Source organism: Antechinus flavipes, chromosome 2, assembly GCF_016432865.1.
Source record: "Antechinus flavipes isolate AdamAnt ecotype Samford, QLD, Australia chromosome 2, AdamAnt_v2, whole genome shotgun sequence".
NCBI classification, from domain to species: domain Eukaryota; kingdom Metazoa; phylum Chordata; class Mammalia; order Dasyuromorphia; family Dasyuridae; genus Antechinus; species Antechinus flavipes.
The window spans coordinates 311,351,975-311,373,700 of record NC_067399.1 but is presented as its reverse complement, the minus strand read 5'-3'; the positions used below and the strand labels follow the sequence as shown (position 1 = coordinate 311,373,700).

Genomic DNA, 21,726 nt, shown 5'->3' with positions numbered 1-21,726 from the left:
AAGGATATCAAAACCAGATAAGTTAAAAGACTAAAAAATTAAAAGATCATCCAGAAAGATTTGTAGGGGAACCTCCAGACTATATCTTCATGCCTCCAAGTTCTTTGTTTTATCTACTTCACTACATACACACTGTGTTTCTCAGTGGTTAATTTAACATCTCCATTTTCCCGATGAATTAAACCACAGTGCTTTCAAGGGGCTAGAATCAATAAGCCTGTAAGATATAGTAAGGATTTGGTCATAGATGTCTTGTGTTTGTGATTTGTTCAGTATTATAAAAAACATTTGAAGTAAGTTTTTGTTGTTGTTTGGATTTTTTTTTTTTTTTTGATTTGCTTTCCTTGAAGATTCTCATACAAAATTTAGGATTAAACTAATTTGACATCAGTGGATATTTGCCCATAAATATCAAGGTACAAAACATCAAATTGTAGATTATTTTTTCAACAGTGAATGCTGTCCAGAAAAAGAAAAGGGCAAGGTAGTGATTTTAAAATAATGGCACAAAAGAATTACATGTTTTCTTATTTTTAGGTTTTATTAAAATACAAGGAATTTTTTTAAAGCACACATTCCACTCAGCACCAGTATTGTAACACATTTCTTGCTGACATTCTGCAAAGCAATTGTTTCCACCATGGATAAGCAGAGACACACACGTACAAACATGCACGAACACACATACACTTGTGTCCTCACCATGTTTACCAAGTCCTCATAATATCACACACCAAATTAATCTCCTTGCTAGGAAGAATCCAAGCCAGGGAGCAGCAAGCCACTGTGACCACATCCAACCTCTAACGGAGTGACTGACTCTTTTGTTAGGGGTCATCATTTGCACACTGGCAGCCCTTCCACAACTTGGTCTCCTACTTTAGATGCCCAAAGGCTTGGGCTAGTGAACATGAGGACTGTAATTATATGACACACAACTGAACAACACTGGCCAATATTCCCTACCCAATACCTTTCATTGCTTTGGTTATGTAGTACTGAATGCATGTCTTCAATGCTGCTCTCAACCCTCAATCACATTGAAACAATGTCATCCAGTGATGTAGCTTGCCCAAGACTTGGGGAATTTCTCTCTGTGAGTTTCTTTCATTAATTTGCTTGTTTTATTTGTTCACATTTTTTAAAACTATTATTATGGTTAGTGGAGCCAAAAAGTGACTCCATTAAACCTGTGTATAGACTCCAACATCTAATCACTAAATAATAAATAAACTCCCCCAAATCCTTGGTACTTTCACCCAAAGTCAGTACTACTCCACAGACTTATTTGAATCTCTATAAGAATTGACTTTCTATTAGTTCATTTTATTTCAGAACAGAACAGCATCTGTCTGCTCAGAGACCTTGCTTCCAGCAATGACTGATAACTAGGGTGTCAGAAAAATACTGACTCTTAAACTGGTCTGCGCTTAACAATATTAATTTGAGGAGTGATGTGAGAAAAACTATTTTTCCTACCTCTACTGAGCTAGAATGCAGGGTCTTCACTATACAACTCTACCTTCTCCCAACTCCTTTCTCCAATATCCTTTCCCTGAAGAACTCCTCTGCAATTTTAAGGGAACTCCCTTTATAGTGAGAAAGATATATATGGAAATAGTGAGACTGAAATGTGAGTAAAATGGTTTTGATTTTCCCTAAGTTTAAGACGGCAGATCAGGCACAACCAAAAATAATTACTTTAGCTGGCACTTTCAGTCTTTCTCTCTTTTTTTTTTTTCGGTAAAGATTCTCACTGCCAACCACCAATAGTGAGAAAGAGAAAATGGTCAGATTCTTAGGAACACTAAATGTGAATTTTTTCATCATTCCCTCAACCACAGAAGAGAGCTTAATCTTTACTTTCACAAATAAACATGAAATTCTTAATGAACTCAATTCTGAGATTCTTCAATCGAGATCAGGTTTGCCTCTGGAGAGAAAAGTCTTCCTTGGATTCACAGGAGGTAAGATCATCTCCTTTTTTATTGTCCCAGGAGTAGGATTGGTCTCCATATGCATGGTCCATTAAAAGTAGGTACAGAAGGAATCTAACCAAATCCTAGCAGTTTGTCCAAGTTAAAGAGAACACTTCAACTCCATCCCTCTGTCACCTATAGGTTATAGAAAATCACTGAGTCTATTGTATTCCTTTCACCTATGAGCCTAGATCGACACCAGTAATCTGGAAGGAACAAAATGAGGGCCTTTTCTACATTATTAGGGCTGTGAGTGATTAGATAGAGTAACAATTTTGCTTTACCAAATGATTAGAATGTTTAAAAAGCAGAGGTGCCCAAATTCAGGAGCATGTGAAGACACAGTACTGGAAATTCAAAACAAGCAAAAAGATAGCCAAGTAAGTTAAATTACTATCACCTCAAATATGCAAAGTTGGGTGACCATTACTAATCTGTTTGCCTCTTGTGAGGTCAGGGAGCTATTTTAATATTGTATTAAATGTCTGCCAGTACTTGATGAATATTTTATTCATGCCTATTAGAGAAAGCCCTGGTCAATCTTCTAAGTAGTAAAGTAAGTTTTGAACAGTTCTAAGCCATAAACTTTGAAATTTTGAATAAAATATGAATCCATTGCCTCTAACAAAGTCTTAAGTAGCTAGAAAACTACTTCAATGATATACAAGCTAATCCAGTTAACATATTTAAACTGAGAGCCCCATATAAACATGGCCTGTCAAAAGAAAATGATCAGGTGAGAGGATGAATGCCAAATCATAGTTGTGACAATAAGTGTATATATGCATATACAAATATATGTATGTATTTATGTGTGTGTATATATATATATATTTATATATATACACACACATAGATATGTGAAAGATTATCACGTCTTCTCCCAGAGGATTGTTTGAATATAAACTGTGACAGGAATCAGAAATATATTCTGTAAACACAGTGAATAAAAATACAGACATAGGGAACCTCTTGGGTCATGGTTGTTAAGATGTGTGAATTGGGTTATATGTAGCTACATTTTTTTACCCTTGTGTATTGGTAGGGTTTCCATGCTCTTCCTTGGGGAATCTGTTTTATGTAGATATATCTTCTCATTAAAAATAATCTTTCCCCTGATATTTGGCCTTTCATTTACTAACTTCCATCGGTCTGTTTCTCTACTGCTAATCCTCTGCAAGAGGAATCGCCTATTCCATGCTTCTTTCCATATACTTGTAGCAAAATCAGAACACAAAAGTATATTTCTTCCACTCTTTTATCTGAACAATAAGCATTGCCTTCTTGGAATCTTACTTTCCTTCCCCCCACCTTCTCTGACATACTTTACCAGTTCTGTACATGGAGAAAAAACAAGAAGACACTTCCAAGGAAAACATTATTCATATAGTGCCATTGATTTTTATAAAATCTCTTAAGGGCACCATATAAACCCTAACCCCATGTTTGAGAAACAAAGAAACTGGGCAAATGAACCAATGATTTTTTAATGCAAAAAAAAAAAAAAAGTGCAAGTGAGAAAAAATCAGGAATCTGTAAACATTTGATATTCATTTAAAAATATTATTTACTACCAGTTCATTAAATAACTAGAATCTTGCAATTCTACTTATCTATTCTGATAATGTATATAAAACACCAAAAAAGCTGGCAAGTTAATTTGGTAGGGAAAAACATTTGAGCTCTACTTCAGCACTCATTTTTTTCTTTTTACAGTTCTGAAACACTTTATTTTTATGATATTCAAATTCAGTACCACAGATTTCTGGCTTTTCTCAATGGGTTTGTCTTTTGCAATTCATTCCTATTCTTGCTTATTTTCAGATGCAATCACCTAAGTTTAGTGTTGTTTCCATGCTGGTCTTTAAAACTGCTAATAACTAAGAATATGTCTATTAAATATTGACATATACTGAAACTTGAATTTCTCAAAATTATAAAAAAAAATTCTCTTCACATTTTTAATAACCTAGCCTTTAAATATTCTCTAAAATCTGACCTTCAATAAAACTGATAGTTCTCCTCTCAGAATGTTTTATATAACCTGGCAGTTTTATTAAAATCCATCTATGGCACATAACAGTGTGGTACAGAAGACTACACTACATATAACAAAGTCTTTTGGGTGCTTCTAAGAAGTAGCCCTTGGTGGAGAGAGCCCAAGATAGATCCTATTTAGAATTCTGTGTAAAGGTGAGAATTTTGTTATAACAAAGCCCATGACTGTCAATATGGATTACATTGTAAAAAGGCTTTGATATATTCAGATGGGACTCCTCCCAACTACCTGTCTCTTATCTTCTCAGGCATTTAGTATTGTGCCTGACACATTGTAGGCACTTAACAAATGCTTGTTGACTTGACACTCATTTTTCTAAGGAAACCATATTTGCATCATTCTTGCTAGTTCACCTGCTTTTGAGGGACAGTAAGACTATATAGTATTTAAGCAACCAGAGAATCATTTCCCACAAGGCAGCTGAGAGATTCATAAAATATAAGTAAGTTGTTTTCAGCTCAACTTATAGAACATCATTACAGAGACCAGTATTCCATGCCAAGGAATGAGTGGAGCTCTGTAACATTTCAACAATTGGCACTACTGCAACCACAGAGTAACCTATGGCAATAGTTCATGCTTAGTGAGGTATCATGGTTCATTTATTTCCTCACTCCAAATACACAAACTACAGACAAATAAATTATTTTATATAAAAAAATGCAAAATCACCTTTCATCTTTCTATATCTCTCTCTCATTATAAGATAAATAGTTTCCCACTCATGGGGTCTCAAATGAGTTTCAGCAGAACTATTTTCTCTGGTCAGGAAAATTCTATGGGTATGTGTTTCTATTCCTAACTAATTAGTTACCCTCTCTGCTGCTTCAAAGTAAAACTCTGTAGTCTCCTGATCTTTCAGTCTTCTCTTTCCCTATTTGTCATTTTCAGACAAATTATAGAGCTTTTACATTTAAAGGGCCTTTGAAGATCATCTAATCCAAAATCCTCAATTTACATATGAGGAAACTGAATATAACGTACATTAAATGAGTCGCCTAAGACCTCGCCACTGATAAATGATAGGATTTTAACTCAGGAAATAAAACTCCAAATCCAGTGTACTTCCTACAACTACTTCATCTCTTGACCAAAAAGTAACCCTAACCCTTCAAATTGAGGGAAGGTCTTCAAAAACTACCCCTAAATATCCTGAGAATTCTTGGATGTTTCAGCCAGTATCTGACAGTGCATACTGATAGAGCCAGAGATGTCAGCAACACTCTAAAAATCAGGACAGCCAGGTGAACCCCCTTTTTTCCCCGCCAGACTCACTATAAACAAATATTTAGGGATTTATCAACAATCTTCTCTTCATGGTGGATAAATTTAAGATAACAATCCCTATTCTAATAGAGTCTTTTGTCCCTGGCATTTCTCTAGTGCAGGTTGAATTTTTTTTTCCCCATTTTCTCCAAAGCAAGCACCAGTTGTTTAATTCCATCTCAAGGGAGGATGGAGACATTTGAAACAGGTTCTTCCTGTTCATCTTAGGCTCTTTTTCATAAAGTGGAAATGTAACAAGGGATTGCTGGTTAGGCAGGTATTATTATTATTATCTGGTAAGGAAAGTGGTGATGGTATGTTAGGGATAGTTTTATTCTTCTTCTGAGATGGCTATTAAAACTGTTGTCCTGTAGTGGGGGAATAAATGAGATCCAGTTGAAACTGTGGATCCAGTACATCCTTCTCTTCCTCCCCCTCCTCCTTTTTTTGTTATTTTTAATACAGCACTATGCAACTCACAAATTCTTCCAGCTAACCTGGATTTCATCTCTTGCTGAAGTTCTTCTCTAACCAAAGTCGGACTTCCTGAAGGTTATAGAAAAAGGGGCCCTTCCCTCCTAAGTAAGCAATTTTTTGTCTCTGCACAATACACACACGCTCAAAGGATACCCCATAGGCTATGTTGGCATTGTTATCCATGCAGTCAGCCACCACCTGGCATTGGGGCGGCAAGGAGAAACGCTCCAGAAGTTGATGGGCTGCTGCACAGCGGTCTTCCTGGTTCTGGTGTTTCTTCACCTCGAAAGACACAGAGGAATTACCAGGTACCGCCCAACCATCTGATGGATGAGCTTCATCAATGTAGACCAACAAGAAGTCAGCCACTGTTGAGAACTCTTCCACCAGCTTGCTAAAGGCCGGCAGCTGGCTTGTGAACGGTGGTCAAGTAGCTGAACCAAAGTTGACCACCAATGGACGCTCAGGGTTGGCAAAATCCAGGAGATGGCATTCTGCTCCATATCCCCTATCAAATCTCTTCCACTTGGAATTATTCTGTTGACCATTCCCAACTTCAGCACTGGTGATGTGGACAACACTGGAATTGGGAGCATCTCCACCCAATTTCACCTAATAGCAAAAAAAGAAAAAGAGGACAGGAGAGTGTCCGTGTTAAATATTTTAGCAATCTGTCTTCCAATTTAAGTAAACACAATCCACTCAAAAAAACACTACATTACATTTCTTCAAATTAATGTACATGATTTGGTAATTTTAAAATTGCCCTTCTGTCTTGTATAAGGACTATAATTTTTATGGGGGGAAGAGTTGCTAAACAAATCATTTTATTACAGGGAGCTCTAGATGTGGGGAGGGAAAAAAACTCCCCATACCAATGCAAATGAGCAATTGTTCCAAAACTCAAAGTCTTAGAAAGTTTCCTGGAATGCCACAGCTAATTTTTGTCAGAGGGAGGACTTAAACCCAAGTTGCTTTTAGTCCAAGGTCTTTCAATATTTTGATGCTTCTATAAATGCATCAAAAATAACTTCATTCATTCTCAAGCAACTTCCATCTGCTGCACTGAGGCTGGTATTCTTTATAACCATTACTTTACTTAGCTACTAATGCCTCATGCATATTACATAACTGAATTATTGGCTTCATTTCAAAACTATGACATAGAAAGGTTAAAGTCAATTGCCCAACCTTAAACAGAATGCCAGCAGGCAAACTGAGAATTTAGGAAAGAAAGTCCAATTTTGGATTCTCAGTTCAAAGTTCTAAAAAACACAGAAGCATCCAGCAATGACCTACGGCTGAAAACTGATTCATTCACTATCAGTTAACAAAAGAATAAAATTGACTGGATCTCTTTTGAGGTTTCTTAGGAACTCTAGTTCTTAAGCTGAAATCAGCCTAACCTTTTTGGTCTAATTATCTCCAGCTAATTTTAAAACAATCTGGGTAAATGCTAGGTTACTTTTGGGAGGAAAACATCTTCTCAATAATTGATTAATATTTATTTATTAATACAGTAATAAGAAATCTTTCATTTCAAATATGTATTTTTTTTCTGTCTGAGGATAAGCTATTAGTCCCATAAGGCTGGGGTGCCAGTAATTTAATCATGGCTTTTTCTTCAGCAATGTCTTTTCCCACTTTAGGACTGACAGAGCTAAGGCATCAACATACTAGTGCCTTAAAAGGAAGATTCAGGTGAGTTTTACTTGACCTCCACTTCCATAATTAAGGGAAGGATGAGAATGGAGTTGGGGAAATACACTAGAGTAAATTTTCTAATGGCTATCACTGAATATTCCCTATGTTTAGTAGATTCATATTTTGTTTAGATCTGAAAAGTGATACTAATCTAAAACTAAGACTTCCAAAGGTAACTTGAGGAGCATATCAGATCCACCACAATGAAAATATATGAACAGTTGTTTGTTTTTTTTACAATGAAAATATATGAATAGGTTTTTTTTTCCCCCTCCTTTTCTTTTTATCTCTGACACAAAGACTTGAATGACACTTTGGAGGATATCTTATAAATAATTCTAAGCTAAATCCTACTGACTATAAGAACTTCACAAGAATACCCACAACAGCTCAAACATATCTTCAAAATGAGTGTTAGTTGCTAACAACCCCTCCACCCTGTCTAGAAGTGAGTGGAGGAAAAAAGATTTATATCATCTCTATAATACCAGAGCAAGTCAATCCTTGGGTTGAAGTTCCCAATAATTTTTTTTTCCTTCTCATTCTTATTTTTAAATGCTTCATCCTCTTTTTTACCTCCATTTCCCTCTTTTCTAACCACAAAATTTTAGATAACTTCTCAATTACTTCCTAGAAGTTATTCTCTGGCTTGTAAAAGGATATGGAAGTGAGTTCTTTAAAAGGAGAACCAGAAAAACCATTCAACAAAGATATTTAGTCACAATGCTTTTTAAAAAATTGAAAGGAATTTTGTGGGCACTTGGATATGAAGGTTGATAATAAAAACAGAGGAAATATAAAAGAGACAATTACTTCAGCTTTGGATAAGTAAAATTGGTTTTTTCTCTGGGCTGGTTTAATCAAAGCCAATGATATCAGGGACAAGTTACCATAGTACAATTGATTTTTATATACTGCCCTTTATACACTAAAACACATAAAATGAGTCTTACTTGAATATAACTTCATTTATGCTGGATGAGGTAATGCTAGTGTAAATTGAAGTAACTTGAAGGGGAAATTTTTTTTTTAATCTACTATTTAAACTAGTATAAAATCCTCAATGCATGCTGTTCAGGAATCTTTGCAAATTTCAACTCACTTTTACTACACAAAGGGCACAACTAAATAATATTCTACTTTATAATAGAGTCTATATAATTTAATAGGTACTACTATCTCTTTTTTACATAATTAGAAATTAAAGGAATTCCTGCTTAGAGTTTTTCTTTGTTAAGTATCCAAGTAAAGAATAAATTTAGTTCATTAAATGATGAAACTATGTATTTTAACTTTCCTATTTAAGGTGCTTAATTTATATGGTGAGCTGGAGAAACATAATTTAATAAGCTACTTTGGACTAGATAATTTTGATACTGGAGGAATTGTACTTATCAAGTTACAGTGATTTTATTAAAGACAGTAATCCAGGAAAGGAAAACCACAACTTCTCTAGATCAACTTCTATAGAACGTGATGTTTCATCACTTGGCTTCTGACCTTTTCTCTGTTAAACCTACTGTGAAATGTTCCAAGTGGTCCTTGACTGACAGTGTACAATTAAACCCATTCTCCCAGTCTTTCCACTTTACTAAGGCTTGCACTGTGTTGGCAGGAACTTCGAAAGCCTATGTTACCCTGATAACATGGTGAGGCATTGAAGAGGCCATCTTTAGTGGACGATAAAAGACAGGTGTGAAGGGTGGGTATATGAGAACAAATTTTAAATTAAATTTAGAACAGATTTTAATGATTTTCATGGGACTTAGTGTTCTTATTTTACCCACTTTTGTGTATAAACTACTTGAAGAGAAACAATGATTTCCCATTATTATCTATGTTCTAATTCAATTTTAGTCAAACATTTAGAAGCAAATAAACATTTATTAAGCACCTTCTGTGTTCAGCATAGCTTGTTAATATTTTTATTTGATCCTCACAACTACACTTTGAGACAGATGCTAATAATATCCCCATTTCATAGTTGAGGCAGCAATCTGTTTTAGGCTTTATACTAAGTGTTAGGGATACAGAGAAAGGTAAGAACATAATTTCTGCTCTCAAGGAGCTCACATCTTAATGCTTTTAAACAAGATGTGTATCTCTTCATTTCATTCTTTAGTGGGTACGAAATCCCTGAAAGTTATTGCACCAGAACAGACTCAATGTCTCTTGACATGAACATAATAAAAGCAACCTTCTTCCTGGACTCCAGAGTTAAAATTTTAGCCATGGAGTGAGAGGAGGAAGAGGAGGAAGGAACCTTAGCAACTATTGGGTTTTAAGTAATTTCTAAAGTCCTGGAACAAGTTGTGTGGTCTTTCTAACAGGGATCTCTGATTCTATGACTGTACCTAAACATAGCTAAAGAACATTTCATTAGTCACAAGAAAATCAATTGTGCAATCAGTCCTATTTCATTTCTAATGATAGTTTAGCTAGAGATCAATTCCCTAAGAAAGTTTTGCATCCTCCCTGCTGGAGACAAAGGAGAACTCAGAGGCAGAATTCTCTCAAGATGGAAGGCCCAGTGTAGTTAAAAGAATAAAAATAAAAAGTGCAAGAATGGATCATTTAAAATTTGTTGTCCAGTTGCACAAGAGTAATACTACACTTCCTAATACCAATAGAGGGTGAGTGAAAAGAAATCTCTTTCTAACCATGACACTTGCCGTGGGATTAGTATAATTACCTAACTGTAGTGGGCAGACAAACACTCTATCTGAGGTCACCTAGCCAGCTAGTGACCAAGTTAAAAATGGGAACCTCTGAAACCCTCCCTTTGAAAATCTTGCTATAAACAATCTGCCTTTCTGCCAGGCTAGTTCAGCTGGTTGGAGCATAGTGCTAATGAGGCCAAAGTCAGGCATTTGATACCTTTGTGGGCCAATTAGCTTTGCTCTGTTTGGTAGCCACAGCAGTTTGCAGTAATGGAAAGAGTACTGAATTTGGAATACCAGGAGCAGAACAAGACCTGGGTTCAAATTTTTGCTCTGCTACTCATTAAATTGTGACCTTAGACACTTCATACTTCTGGACCTCACTGCCTTGAATTTATGTTTCTGATACATTAAGTATCAAGATATAAAATAACAAGGCAACATTAATCTAAATTATAATTATATTCTGGTAATTATTAAGGTTTAATATTGAATATCCTCTAGTTTTCTTAAGGCAGAAGTCCAGATGTGATGTGAAAACCAAATAAGTTAAAAGATCTGAATAAATGTGAATGATTATCACCATTATTATGGTGATAGTATTATAGAAAGTAAAGCATGCTGTATGCAGATATGTTGCCCTATGGGAAAAGCATTTTAGGAAAAGAAGAAAAGTAAAAAAGAGAGAAACAAACCACAAATAAACTTTAATCTCCAGAACAAATACCTTAAACATTTTGAAACCAAGATAAGGAAAATGACCCAGTTCTGGGGAAGTGGGAGGAGGAATCATATCTCATTGATATTCACATATAAAAAGCTCTTCCAACACAATCTTAAAGGGGACAGACTCATCGTCATACCCTGGTGTAGGAAACCCCTGCTACCACTATACGTCAGCATCCTCTTACAGTCTTAGAGAGTTGCTAGTGACTTGCTACGTTAGCAGGTCATTTTCATTCTTTAGTCATCCAGATTGGGACAATACAGTACCTAACACCACAAGAATCCCTATTAGAATAAATCTGGTAAGTAGTCATCCAATCTTTGTTTGAGGATCTCCAGGAAGAAGGAAACTACTGCCTCCCGAGGAAACTCAAACTGATGACCAGATATTCAGAAAACTCTGTAGAACAAGCCTTCAGGGTTTTGTGACAGAAAATTTGGTTTTCTTTATAATGCATGCCATGAATGAAGGAGCTTTTTCTTCATACTCAGTTGTGTATCGCAGAACTGGAAGAAAGGCAGCAGGTACACAAGATTCTAGACTTAAAGAGTCAAGAAAGCCTGGGTGCCCCTCTTTTAATCTCTCTGTGTTTCATTTTCATCATCTGTAAAATCAAAGAAGTTAAACTCCATGAGCTTTTAAGATCCCTTCCAGCTCTAAATCTATAATCCTTTGGTTCCATTCCTTAGTTCCAGTGGGGAGATGTAACTTTCTTTCCCCTGGGCAGATTCTGCTTTGATAAGACCAAAGTGACATGAGCTAAAAAACACTGTAAATCCAGTCTTATAATATCATTTAATCTGCAAGAAAGCAATCCAAGAAAAACAAATCATGCCCTGGTACTTCCTAAATTTACTTTAATTTCCCACAGTGGCACAGAAAGTCTCCTGGCCACAAGTTACCTATCATCTTCATTTCTTCTTCTTAGAGGGTTTGTATTTGGGTTTGGGTTTTTTTTTTTTTTTTTTTTTTTTTTTTTTTTTTTGTCCTTAATGAGACATATTTGCCAATGAAGCATTCAAAAAGCATTTTTTACTCCTGCGGAAGAGTAATTAGGTCGGTGCCTTATTCCATGCCAACATTGGCCACTCCATAAACGAACCCTGCCCAGTATTTAATGCCCAAACACAAGAAGCATCATTTCCACTAATTGGTCTTGAAGTTCCAATGTTCCCAAAGGATCTCTTTATTTGAAGAGTCTCAGAATAGTATGTATGCAGAATCCAATATTGCCATCACCAACTTCTATCTTATTTGCATTATTTTGGTTGTTCTTTAAAAATACTACCACAATTAACAATAATAAAATAATAAAGATGAATGGTGGGAAACTATTTGAATTTCAGGAATATATAATGCCTTCAAACCGGGTCCCCCCAATTGCATAACCATAAGTACATATATACATATAGGTATATCTACTGAATACATACTTAGATCTTAATCCCTTGATGATAAGATTGCCTTCTAGAGATATGTTTTTAGTTGCTGGGGGGGGGGGGGGGGGAGGAAAGGGAGGAGAGTTAGTGCTGCTTTAGCATGTGGACTGCAAAATGAAGAGAGAAGGGGAAAAAAGAAAAGAAAGACCTATTCATAAAATACAAGCTGGAAATAGAGCATATACTACTAACCTTGTTCTCTCTTTTCCATAGCCTGGGAAAAGCTTCATGGACAAAATGTCACCTAATCTTATGATAAAAAGCAAAGAAATAAAAAGGGAGGGGATAGAGGGATGGAATCTTACATACACCTCTTGTGATCCAAGGCACTGAAAATGGCTTTATTATCCATTAGGAAGTTTGGAATTCTTTGGCAAAATCACCAGGCTACATCAATGCCTTTACAAATGTGGCCAAATAATTATTATGCTGTGTGATTTAACCATTTAAATTCAGATAAGCTGAATCTTTAACAGAGTCGAATAACAAGTAACCTACTGATCCTTTTCAGCCCCTTTGCTGCTCAAGTATTTCTTTTTTTTTTTTTTTAAACTAATACTTCAGAATGCAAGCTCTAAGCCTCTATCATTTCCTAGTGTTTTGTCCAATATAGAGATAAACTTTGGTTGAAGAGCTCTTTATATCTTTATGGGACTGTTTCTCCCACAAGCAAACTATGTTTTAGAATATTGCTGAAACTTGTCTGAAGGTCTGGGTGAGTGAAGAGGCAGAGGACATTTTTTAAACCAAAAATATATCTAGAAATAAATATATTTTCTCTGACATTTCAGTAATAATAGTGCAATTTTTAATTTGTATGTCAGTATTAATGTTGTTTGTTGACTTTTGCACTTCATTTAGGTGGGGACAAGGCTGCTAAACTGGTTAGCTTGGGACTGGTTGCATCTCTGCATCAACACAAGGATGCATTGTTCAAGTTAGGATTATGCACTAGCTGAAGAAGTTTAATTTTTAAATACTTTATTCATACTGAAATATCATTAAATTATATACATAAATATATGTATCCCTTCTTTTTAATCAAGATTATGTATTATGGATGTTCCGCCTGAACCAAAGTCTCTTTACAATCCGCCTGCCTAAATTTACTCTGAGTTCCTTTCAACTTGGCCAATGAAAGGTGACATTTTTCCTCCACTGTGGAAAAAAAGCAAACAAAGGCTATAATTCACATATTTATATTCCAAGCATCTAAACATCTTCTCAGGTGGCTGACATTCAATAACATGGACAGAACTAAAAAAATTACCTGTCACACATATATACTTCACCAAATGAAAAGGTCTGCTGGGGGGAGGGGGGGGAAGTGAAGAGAGGGAGTTTTTCAACTTCCTAGGAAAAAAAATGCAAGTCACTATTATGAAATATAGGGATGTCTTCTCAAGCAGAACCTAGAAATGACTATACTAAAAGGCTGGGACAGAGTTAATAGGTAAGGGAAGTGCACTACTCATTTCAGAGGCTCTGAGCACCCTATACTCTACCACCACTGCAAACATGCCTGACACATTTTGGGAAAGCCAGTGTTTGCCAGACCAGTCTGACCCAACATTTTGTTTTACTGTTTGCATTCATTAAATGCCCCAGTGGCAAGCCATTCCTGCCTCTTCATGTGGTAGATTTTAAGTAAAGCATGAAGAGCAAAAACTGTAGTTCGCAAGGCAAACATCTTTAGAGAACAGTCAAAAGACATAAACAAAGCACTAGAAAGAATATACAAACCATATGCAAAAGAAGGAAACAAATTACTCATTTTTCCTAATTTCAGGAATATAAAATTAATAATAAAATATTGCAACACAATGGGACACTTAAAGAGAGAACATTTTTCCTTTTTCAATTCAGATTTTCAAAGTTCTAAACTCTTGTTACTAGTTGCTGCTGGGGGGCACTAATCCTCTCACATAGTTCACATCATTATGATTTTTTACTTGGGAAATAATATGCAAAGAAAACAAATTCGACAAACAGGTTTGCTAAAAAAAAAAAAAAAAAAGAGCCAAATGTCAGTTCTTTTTCTGCCCCACAAAAAAAAAATTTTTTTTTTTTAGTTGTAACAACTGAAGCCAAACTTTTGGCCCCTCTCCCCCTTCATATTTTTGGCCACTCTAAAATATAGTGAGAGAGAGAGAGATGAACCTTTCAGAAGGTTCAATGTGGAATTCAATGAAATTGAAATGATTCACTCATTTGTATTTTCATAAATTTTGAATATGAAATGAATAACTATCAAATAGTCTTCTAGAGTCTAAGTTCATACTTGGGCTTAAGTGGGAAAGGAACTAGTTCCAGTTCCTCTGGCATTCTGTTGTCACATGGATTTCCCCAATTCACAGCAAATTCTTCTCCTAAAAGCCACACATGCTTTCATGTGTAACCAGAATAGGTGCTTTGTGACTACAAGTTATTTTCTTCACCTCCCTCTGTATTGCACAACAAACCTCAGGGGATGTCTTGACATAGTATTTCCTTCATCCTTTTTTGTTTGTTTGTTTGTTTCCTATCTCCGTATTCTAAGGTACTGCCTGATTAACAATTTCTCTCTCTGACTTATACACTTAGTTTCTATGTTCCTCCAGTGCCCCCTGTTCCTGTCTGTAGAACAGGAGGGGTTCCCAGTACACAGTTTGCGGAAACCAAGGTCTTACTTTTTGACAACCAACTTGCAAAAGGAATTATTTCCTCTTAAGCCTAAAGGACCTACAGGAGTCAGATGGACAAATGGATAAAACAGAAAAGCTGATGATGCCACAGATTCTTTATTTCCTAAGTGCTGAGTTCAAGGATTCTGCTGACATGTACAATCAAGACAGGAGCTCGTTTTCCAGATATTTAAAACAAGTATCATCTCCAGTAGCCCAGGAAAAAAGCTCTCCTTGAACTCAATCTAATCAGGTAAGTGAAAGAGGCCCTAGTTTACTATTTCTTTCATAAGGGATACATGTTTAGGGGGAAAAAAAAACTCTGAATCACAAAGGATTATTAAAATTCTTTTTTTTTCTTCACAAAAGATATTCGTTTTTAAGCTTCTGGACAACCTCAAAAGGGAAATTTAAATTTTCTGTCAGTCAATTTTGATTTTTGTGTTGTAAATCAAAACAAAATGGCAGGGTTACATACCTGGCCCTTCAAAGGGCCCTAATCTGAGTCAATAGATGTATGCATCTACAAACAGCTCGGTTTAACTTAACTTTGTACTGCTATCCTAAATAAGGATGCTATTAAGCCAAAATTAGATAGCCTTAACAAGCTACGTCTTTGAAGATGTTTCCAAATGATATTTTCAGTTTTCTTTTTCTGTCCTCCCCTCTGTAAAATGCCAAGTTACATTGTTGCTTTTCTACCTGTATCCCCAGCCTCAAAACAGAATCACGCATCATAAAACAGTGTATGATTCCTAGCTGACTAGTACTAAACTAGTACCAGTATCAGCTAGCATTGGTTCATTTCTATTAAGTGGTCCCATCCAAGTTAAACTGGAGACAGAAATATGTCTATATGTATATATGAGCTAGTGCACTCCTTTTATCTCCCCACCATGTACCCAAAGTGAGGACTACAATCCATGTAGCAGTCCCCTTCCAGGTCCAAAAGTCTTATCCCAATGCTTCTAACCAAGGGGGAAAGCAGCGTGGCTGGTCCCGACTTACCTGTTTGTAAGCATCCAGGAGAAAGCTTTTCCAGACACAGCGTAGCCCTTCTGAGGTCAGCATGCGCCGCCACTCGCCACGAGTGGACTTGGACCGGCTCAGTAGCAGCACCACGTGCTTCAGGAGGATGACCGAGTCATAGAGAGCCAGGAAAAGGCAGTTGGAGAAAAAAACTGGCAGGATTTGCAGTGTAATCAACAAGTCTATGCTGAGCAGACCCATCTTCTCCGCCTCCTTAGTCACTTTGCTTGAGTTCTCTGGTTTCCCTTTTGCACCCTCATTTAAGGGAAAGGAGAGGGGGGGAGGGTTAGGGGGAGGAGATGGTAGTAAGGTGAGGAGGGGGGAAAAAAAGAAAAGAAACTAAGATTGCAAATAAACCTAAACTGTCACCTCTTTCAAAAGATCAGAGGTGGCAAAATCAAGTCAGCTTCTCAAATCCAGCAGTTAGAGTAAGCCCATCAACTCATTCAACTCTGAACTGCTACTTTTCCCCCCAGAATTTAAGATGTTAAAAAAAAAGTCCCTGATCCAGTAGCCTCTTTGAGTCCGTTAAAGAGAGAAACTGCTGCACTTTCAGTTCCCAGCCACTATAAAATTGAAATACACATTCCTAAATTATTTTCAGTTTTTTCATTGTCTTAATTATTCAGATTATCCTGTTTTCTTAATTTACAAGGGCTACCAGGTTGATTGGTTGGTTTTTAAAATAGTGTTTAGAATATAAGGGGGTTGTTTTCTTTGTACACAACTTTCTGTTTCTCTTTCTCCTGCTTTCTCTCCCTCACTGCCTTTCCGAGTGTGTCCTTCTGTCTATTTTTTCCCTTCCTCACTCTATCTTTTCCTCACTTACTATCTGTCTGTGGTGCAAAGTGCTTCTCTCTAGAGCCCAGTTTGTTTCCCTGAAGCCTTTTATACATTCCCTGGCTAATTGCTGCAATAGAGAAATGAAAGCCTAATCTTGGTAAAGATCTTGACGTCATTGAGAAAGAGGGCTTTACTTTGGCCAGGACTGCAATGAATAGAGAAGCAAAACTCGAAAACTTTTTTTTTTTTTGAGAAGGGGGGGGGGGGGAGAGGGTGGAATTTTGCTTTGTTATTTAAAGAAAGAGAGAGACAGAAAAAAAAAGTGTTCAATACCTTTGACTGCTTTCAGGAAAAGCTTTCAAACTTTGGGGAAAGTATTTGAATGTGACATGCAGAGGGGCACAGCAATGAACCCCCATTGCTGGAGGGGTTGTATTTGTTTTTGTTTTCCAAAGCATGAGGAGAAGGAGGTTCCAAGGTTAAGATTTCTTTTTCCCTTTCTTTTTTTTTTCCCTACAAATTCTTAAAAGTTTTCTAAAGAGATACTAACAATCCAAATTACCCTTCAAACTTTACCCAGTTTGTTTCCTAGGATTTTTTTAAAATAAGTATTCATGCAATTTTCTGGACATTTATAGAAAATTAAAAGTGGGAGAAGAAAGTGTTCTAAATCTATAAAATACTTGATAACCTTAGATTATACCTGCAATTTTTTTTTTCCTTTTAAGCTTCAATGCTGAACCCCAAATACAAACCAAAAAAAAAAAAAAAAAAAAATGCAGGCAAGGGGGAGGAGAAGGTAGAAGAGAAAAAATTCTTCCAGAATGGGACAGGTTTTTTAAACCATGTTTTGCCTACATGCAGGTAAAAGTGAAAATTTCCACTGAAAAACTGAATTGGCATTTTAATACCACAAAGAGTTCTGAATTCATTTTTTAATAAGAAATTTTTAAAGATTTGCATTTTTCCTTAGAAAATATTGCTTCATTCTTTATAAATATATATACATACATACATATATATATAAATTTTTTTTCAAATTAAGTCTTTAGAATTCTAGGTGCAGAGTTAGTGTTGGTCTAAGGTACCAACCATATCAACAGGTTTTACTGTCAGAGAATCTCCAATTAAGTCTTCTGGCTAGGTAAGTCGGAAGCAGCCCTTTGGCCCAGCTCTCACACCCCACTCTTTTCATAGTATTCCTTCTCACACACCTAACAGCCCACCTCTAGGAAATATGTTTTCTTGGAAGAGGGAGTGGCAAGAAGAGACACTGGAGGAGGAGGAGGAGGAAGAGGAGGAGGAGGAGGAGGAAGAGGAGAAGGAGGAGGAGGAGGAGGAGGAGGAGGAGGAGGACCGAGAGAGAAAACTTATTGAAAAGGATAGCCCCTGATTTTTTTATATGTACAGAGTTCTCAATGATTTAAAGGTGAACCGAGAAGAGCATCCAGACCTGTGACAGACTGAGTTCTCTATTTGCTCCTACTATTTAATCTCCAGACATAGGAAGAATATCATAACCTAAAATCTTTCACGAGTACATTATTGTTTGGCAAATGAAGTAATCAGAGAATATTTGTACCTGAAACTAATACTAGTAAGTAGTAAGAGCATGGTATTTTATATTTATCGTGCTTTTTTTAAAAATCGGATAATTTTTAAGTCTCTCTTCTCTTCTCTTCCCCACATTTTCAGTCTCCCCTCCCAAAAAAAAAAAAAAAAAAGTCCTAAAGAGAAGAGAGGGAAAAGGAAACTGCAAATGGCATTTCACATAGTACAGAAGGAAAAGGAGAGAAGAGGGGAGAGACAGAAACTGAGAGGCAGAGAGTGGCTGCGAAGCACTTGCCTGTAGTGACAGTGGAAAGCAGGAGCCAAGTTGAGGACCGAACCCAGGATGTAACTCCTCCATTCACTAGCCTAACCACTAAATCTTGCCTCTTCTCAGACACTGACTCCACTTTATGATTGGACTTAAATATTCCTCCTCCTGCGGTAGACTCCAACTCACAAAACACAGCCGAAAGGCAGCTTCTCCCTTTCATTTGAGCTTGAGAGGGGAGGTGTGTTTAGAAATGGTAAACTGATTGGTAGGAAATCAGGAAAGGTTTTCATTTTAAATTCAGGGTTCAAATGACAAATCCAGATGAGGAATTTTGTCTGGATTCCCATTTTCAAGAATCTGTTTTGTTTTTGTGCACACCTCCTACCCCCACTACACACACCCCTCTTCCCCCTCCCCTGCCCTCAGGTCAGAAGAGTAATTCAGGAAATTTCTGTGGTGTCAAGAAAAATATGGAGAACAAACTTCCTAGTCAGGAAGTTTCTTAGAATTCTACCTTTTCTGAATGAATGAATAATGCTAAGGCTAAGGAACTACATTTGCTTTACCTAAGGGTTAATCAGATCCTTCCACCAATGTTCACCCTCCAGGCTATGACTTGTATAGCATCCAGTTCAGAAGTTCCATATTGTTTTTATTAATAGCACTGTGATCTTCAAAGAACTTTACACCCACTAAATAATTAATGCACAAATCCATAAGGTAGATGACTTGGATTAATCCCATTTTACAGATGAGTGAAAGTGAACCATTGAGACCCTAGGATTTGAGCTAACAGAACTAGCTCTATACAATTTTCCCTTTTTTTTTTTTCTATTTAACCAATTATCTTATAGATCTCTATGATTTACTAAGAACCAGAGCCCTGATTTGAAGCTAATGGCCTTGCTACTTTTACCTCTGATGTTCATGGGACACTTTTAAATTTTATTTCATTTCTTTTCATAAACCTGAGTTTCCTGCTTCAGGTTTCCAGTGATCATTAAAAAGACTTATAAAGTTTCTTGGGATCAAAGTCGTCTTAGCAAAGAACATTTTGATGAGTTAAATACAAACAAATGTGAGGCATATGGATTGTATTTTCCTTCCCAATCCTGTACTCAGGGTTTTTAATTCCTGGAGAAGGAGGCCTTGGGCAAAATGCTTTAGGCATTTTACTAAATACAGAACAATGTTAGAGGAGGGAAAGAAAAAAATTCAAGACAATTTTTCCTCCCAGGATATGACACTACTGAGCACAGCCATTACTTCCTTCTATTTTAAAAAATAGGTATGCCAGTGAGATATATCTTTTTTGAGGTTTTCAGTTGTATTGCTAAAGAAAAGTCAGATGGTTTTCCTCCTCAAAAGAATCTAGGAAAATCCCCATGATATTATTACTATTGGTCCTTTTTTTCCTCCCTAAATCTTAGCTAAAAGCACCCAAAGACCAGGCTAGTCACTAACTCACTGGATAAACATTTATTCTCTTGGTTCCTACAATGACACTAACCTGGAGCTAACTCTTTCTCTAAGGGATAATTGACTTTCTTCCTCTGGTCCCTTCCAGCTTGGCCCAGGATAAGGGCTGAAAGGAAGCATCAATAACTTCTTCAATAACTATCATTATTTAAAACACATGAGGCAAGAGTTCAAGTGCATAAAGTTCCCATATATTCCATAATATTATTAGCAGCAAGAATTGGAAATGAAGTAAGTGCTTATCAACTGCAAAGCATTTAAACAAATTATGGTATGAGAAGGTAATGGAATATTTCAGTGCCATGAAAAATAAGGAATGAAAAATTCAGAGAAGCATGTGAACACTTGGATGAATTGATACAGATTGAAGTAAGCTGAATCAGTAAAGCCACACACAAAATGACTAAACAAAAGGAGCATCATAACCAAATACTTCAGAAATATAATGATCAGTTCTAGTCCTAGAGAAGGGTGAGATAATGTATGTCCCTTCCTTCATTGCAGAAGTAGAAGACTGTATATGTGCAATGTTGCACATACTGTCAGATACAGTCAATCAGTTGGTACATTTTAATGAATTGATTTTTTTTCTCTTTTCCTGTCACAATCTTTATTTCGAGAAATAACTTATTGGGCAAGAGAAGGGGCAATGATTATATTTGGAAAAGCAAATATCAAAAATTTAAATAAAAATTTAAAAATAAAATACATGAGGCACTTATATTTTTATGAGTACCCTCACATTGATGGAGGTGTGACACTGTAATTTTGATCTGTAAAATTAACACTCTAAAATTGTATACCCTTTGATCTGTAAAGAGAGGAGATTGAGTCTCAGGCCTTTCTGGGAAGCATATCTCCCCAGATAAGTTACATATGGTATCATCAACTGGACCATTTCTAAGGCAAATCATCTCCATTGATAGGCTGATCTCCATTCAAATTCAGGCTGAAAAAGCCTTCAATGTAATTTCAATTGGGAGATCCTGGTCTGATCAGTTCAAACTGCCCCCAAATCCCCCCATACTCCTTTCCCCTCCTCCCCAAGATCTGCTCATAAAATAGGTTTCTATTTACTCATTTTTTTGCAGAAAGTCAAAAGTAGCATGCTCTGCCTCTTTGGTGTAGCTACAGGACTCTGCCTGGTGAGAAGGCATTTTCTTCTCAGTGCCAGCCTCCATTTCCCTAATAGAACTTTGCCACTGAAGAAGTCAGTTTTTCTAGCAAAGTTGACTTTTCATTCTACAAGAAACTTCCATTTTTGCCACCTAAAACTCTTAGGGTTCATGAATTCTTTCACAAAGGGGAACCAAAAGGGGATTTTCACAACTCTCTGACTGCCATTAGAACCCCATCATCATCACAAAAAAGACATGGTCCCTGCCTTTGAGAATGATATCACAAAACCAAAACCAGCGATGAACTTGGACACACCTTTAGAAAAATAAATTGGGATAAGAAAGGCAATCTTTATGTGAGATAAGAGGCTTAAATTCCATCTGATTTTTGGAGGGACCCTTTTCAGGTTCTGGCAGTAATTGTGATGCTGAAAATCTACCCTCTCTAACTATTTCAACCCATTTTAGGTCATTTGTTCAAGTGGAAGAAAAAAGAAGGGGGAAAGGGTAAGAAGAGACTT

The 21,726-nt window shown here is 36.4% G+C and overlaps 1 protein-coding gene across 1 annotated transcript in view; it reads right to left on the bottom strand.

Annotated features, from left to right (window-relative positions):
- Positions 1-520: 520 nt before the first annotated feature.
- DIO2 (iodothyronine deiodinase 2) overlaps positions 521-21,726 on the bottom strand; it is a 31,802-nt gene continuing 10,596 nt past the window's right edge. Inside the window, 3 exon segments of the mRNA XM_051977468.1 lie at positions 521-5,811; positions 5,814-6,393; positions 15,983-16,258. Coding sequence (XP_051833428.1) covers positions 5,636-5,811; positions 5,814-6,393; positions 15,983-16,258 — 1,032 coding nt within the window. The 3' untranslated portion in view covers positions 521-5,635.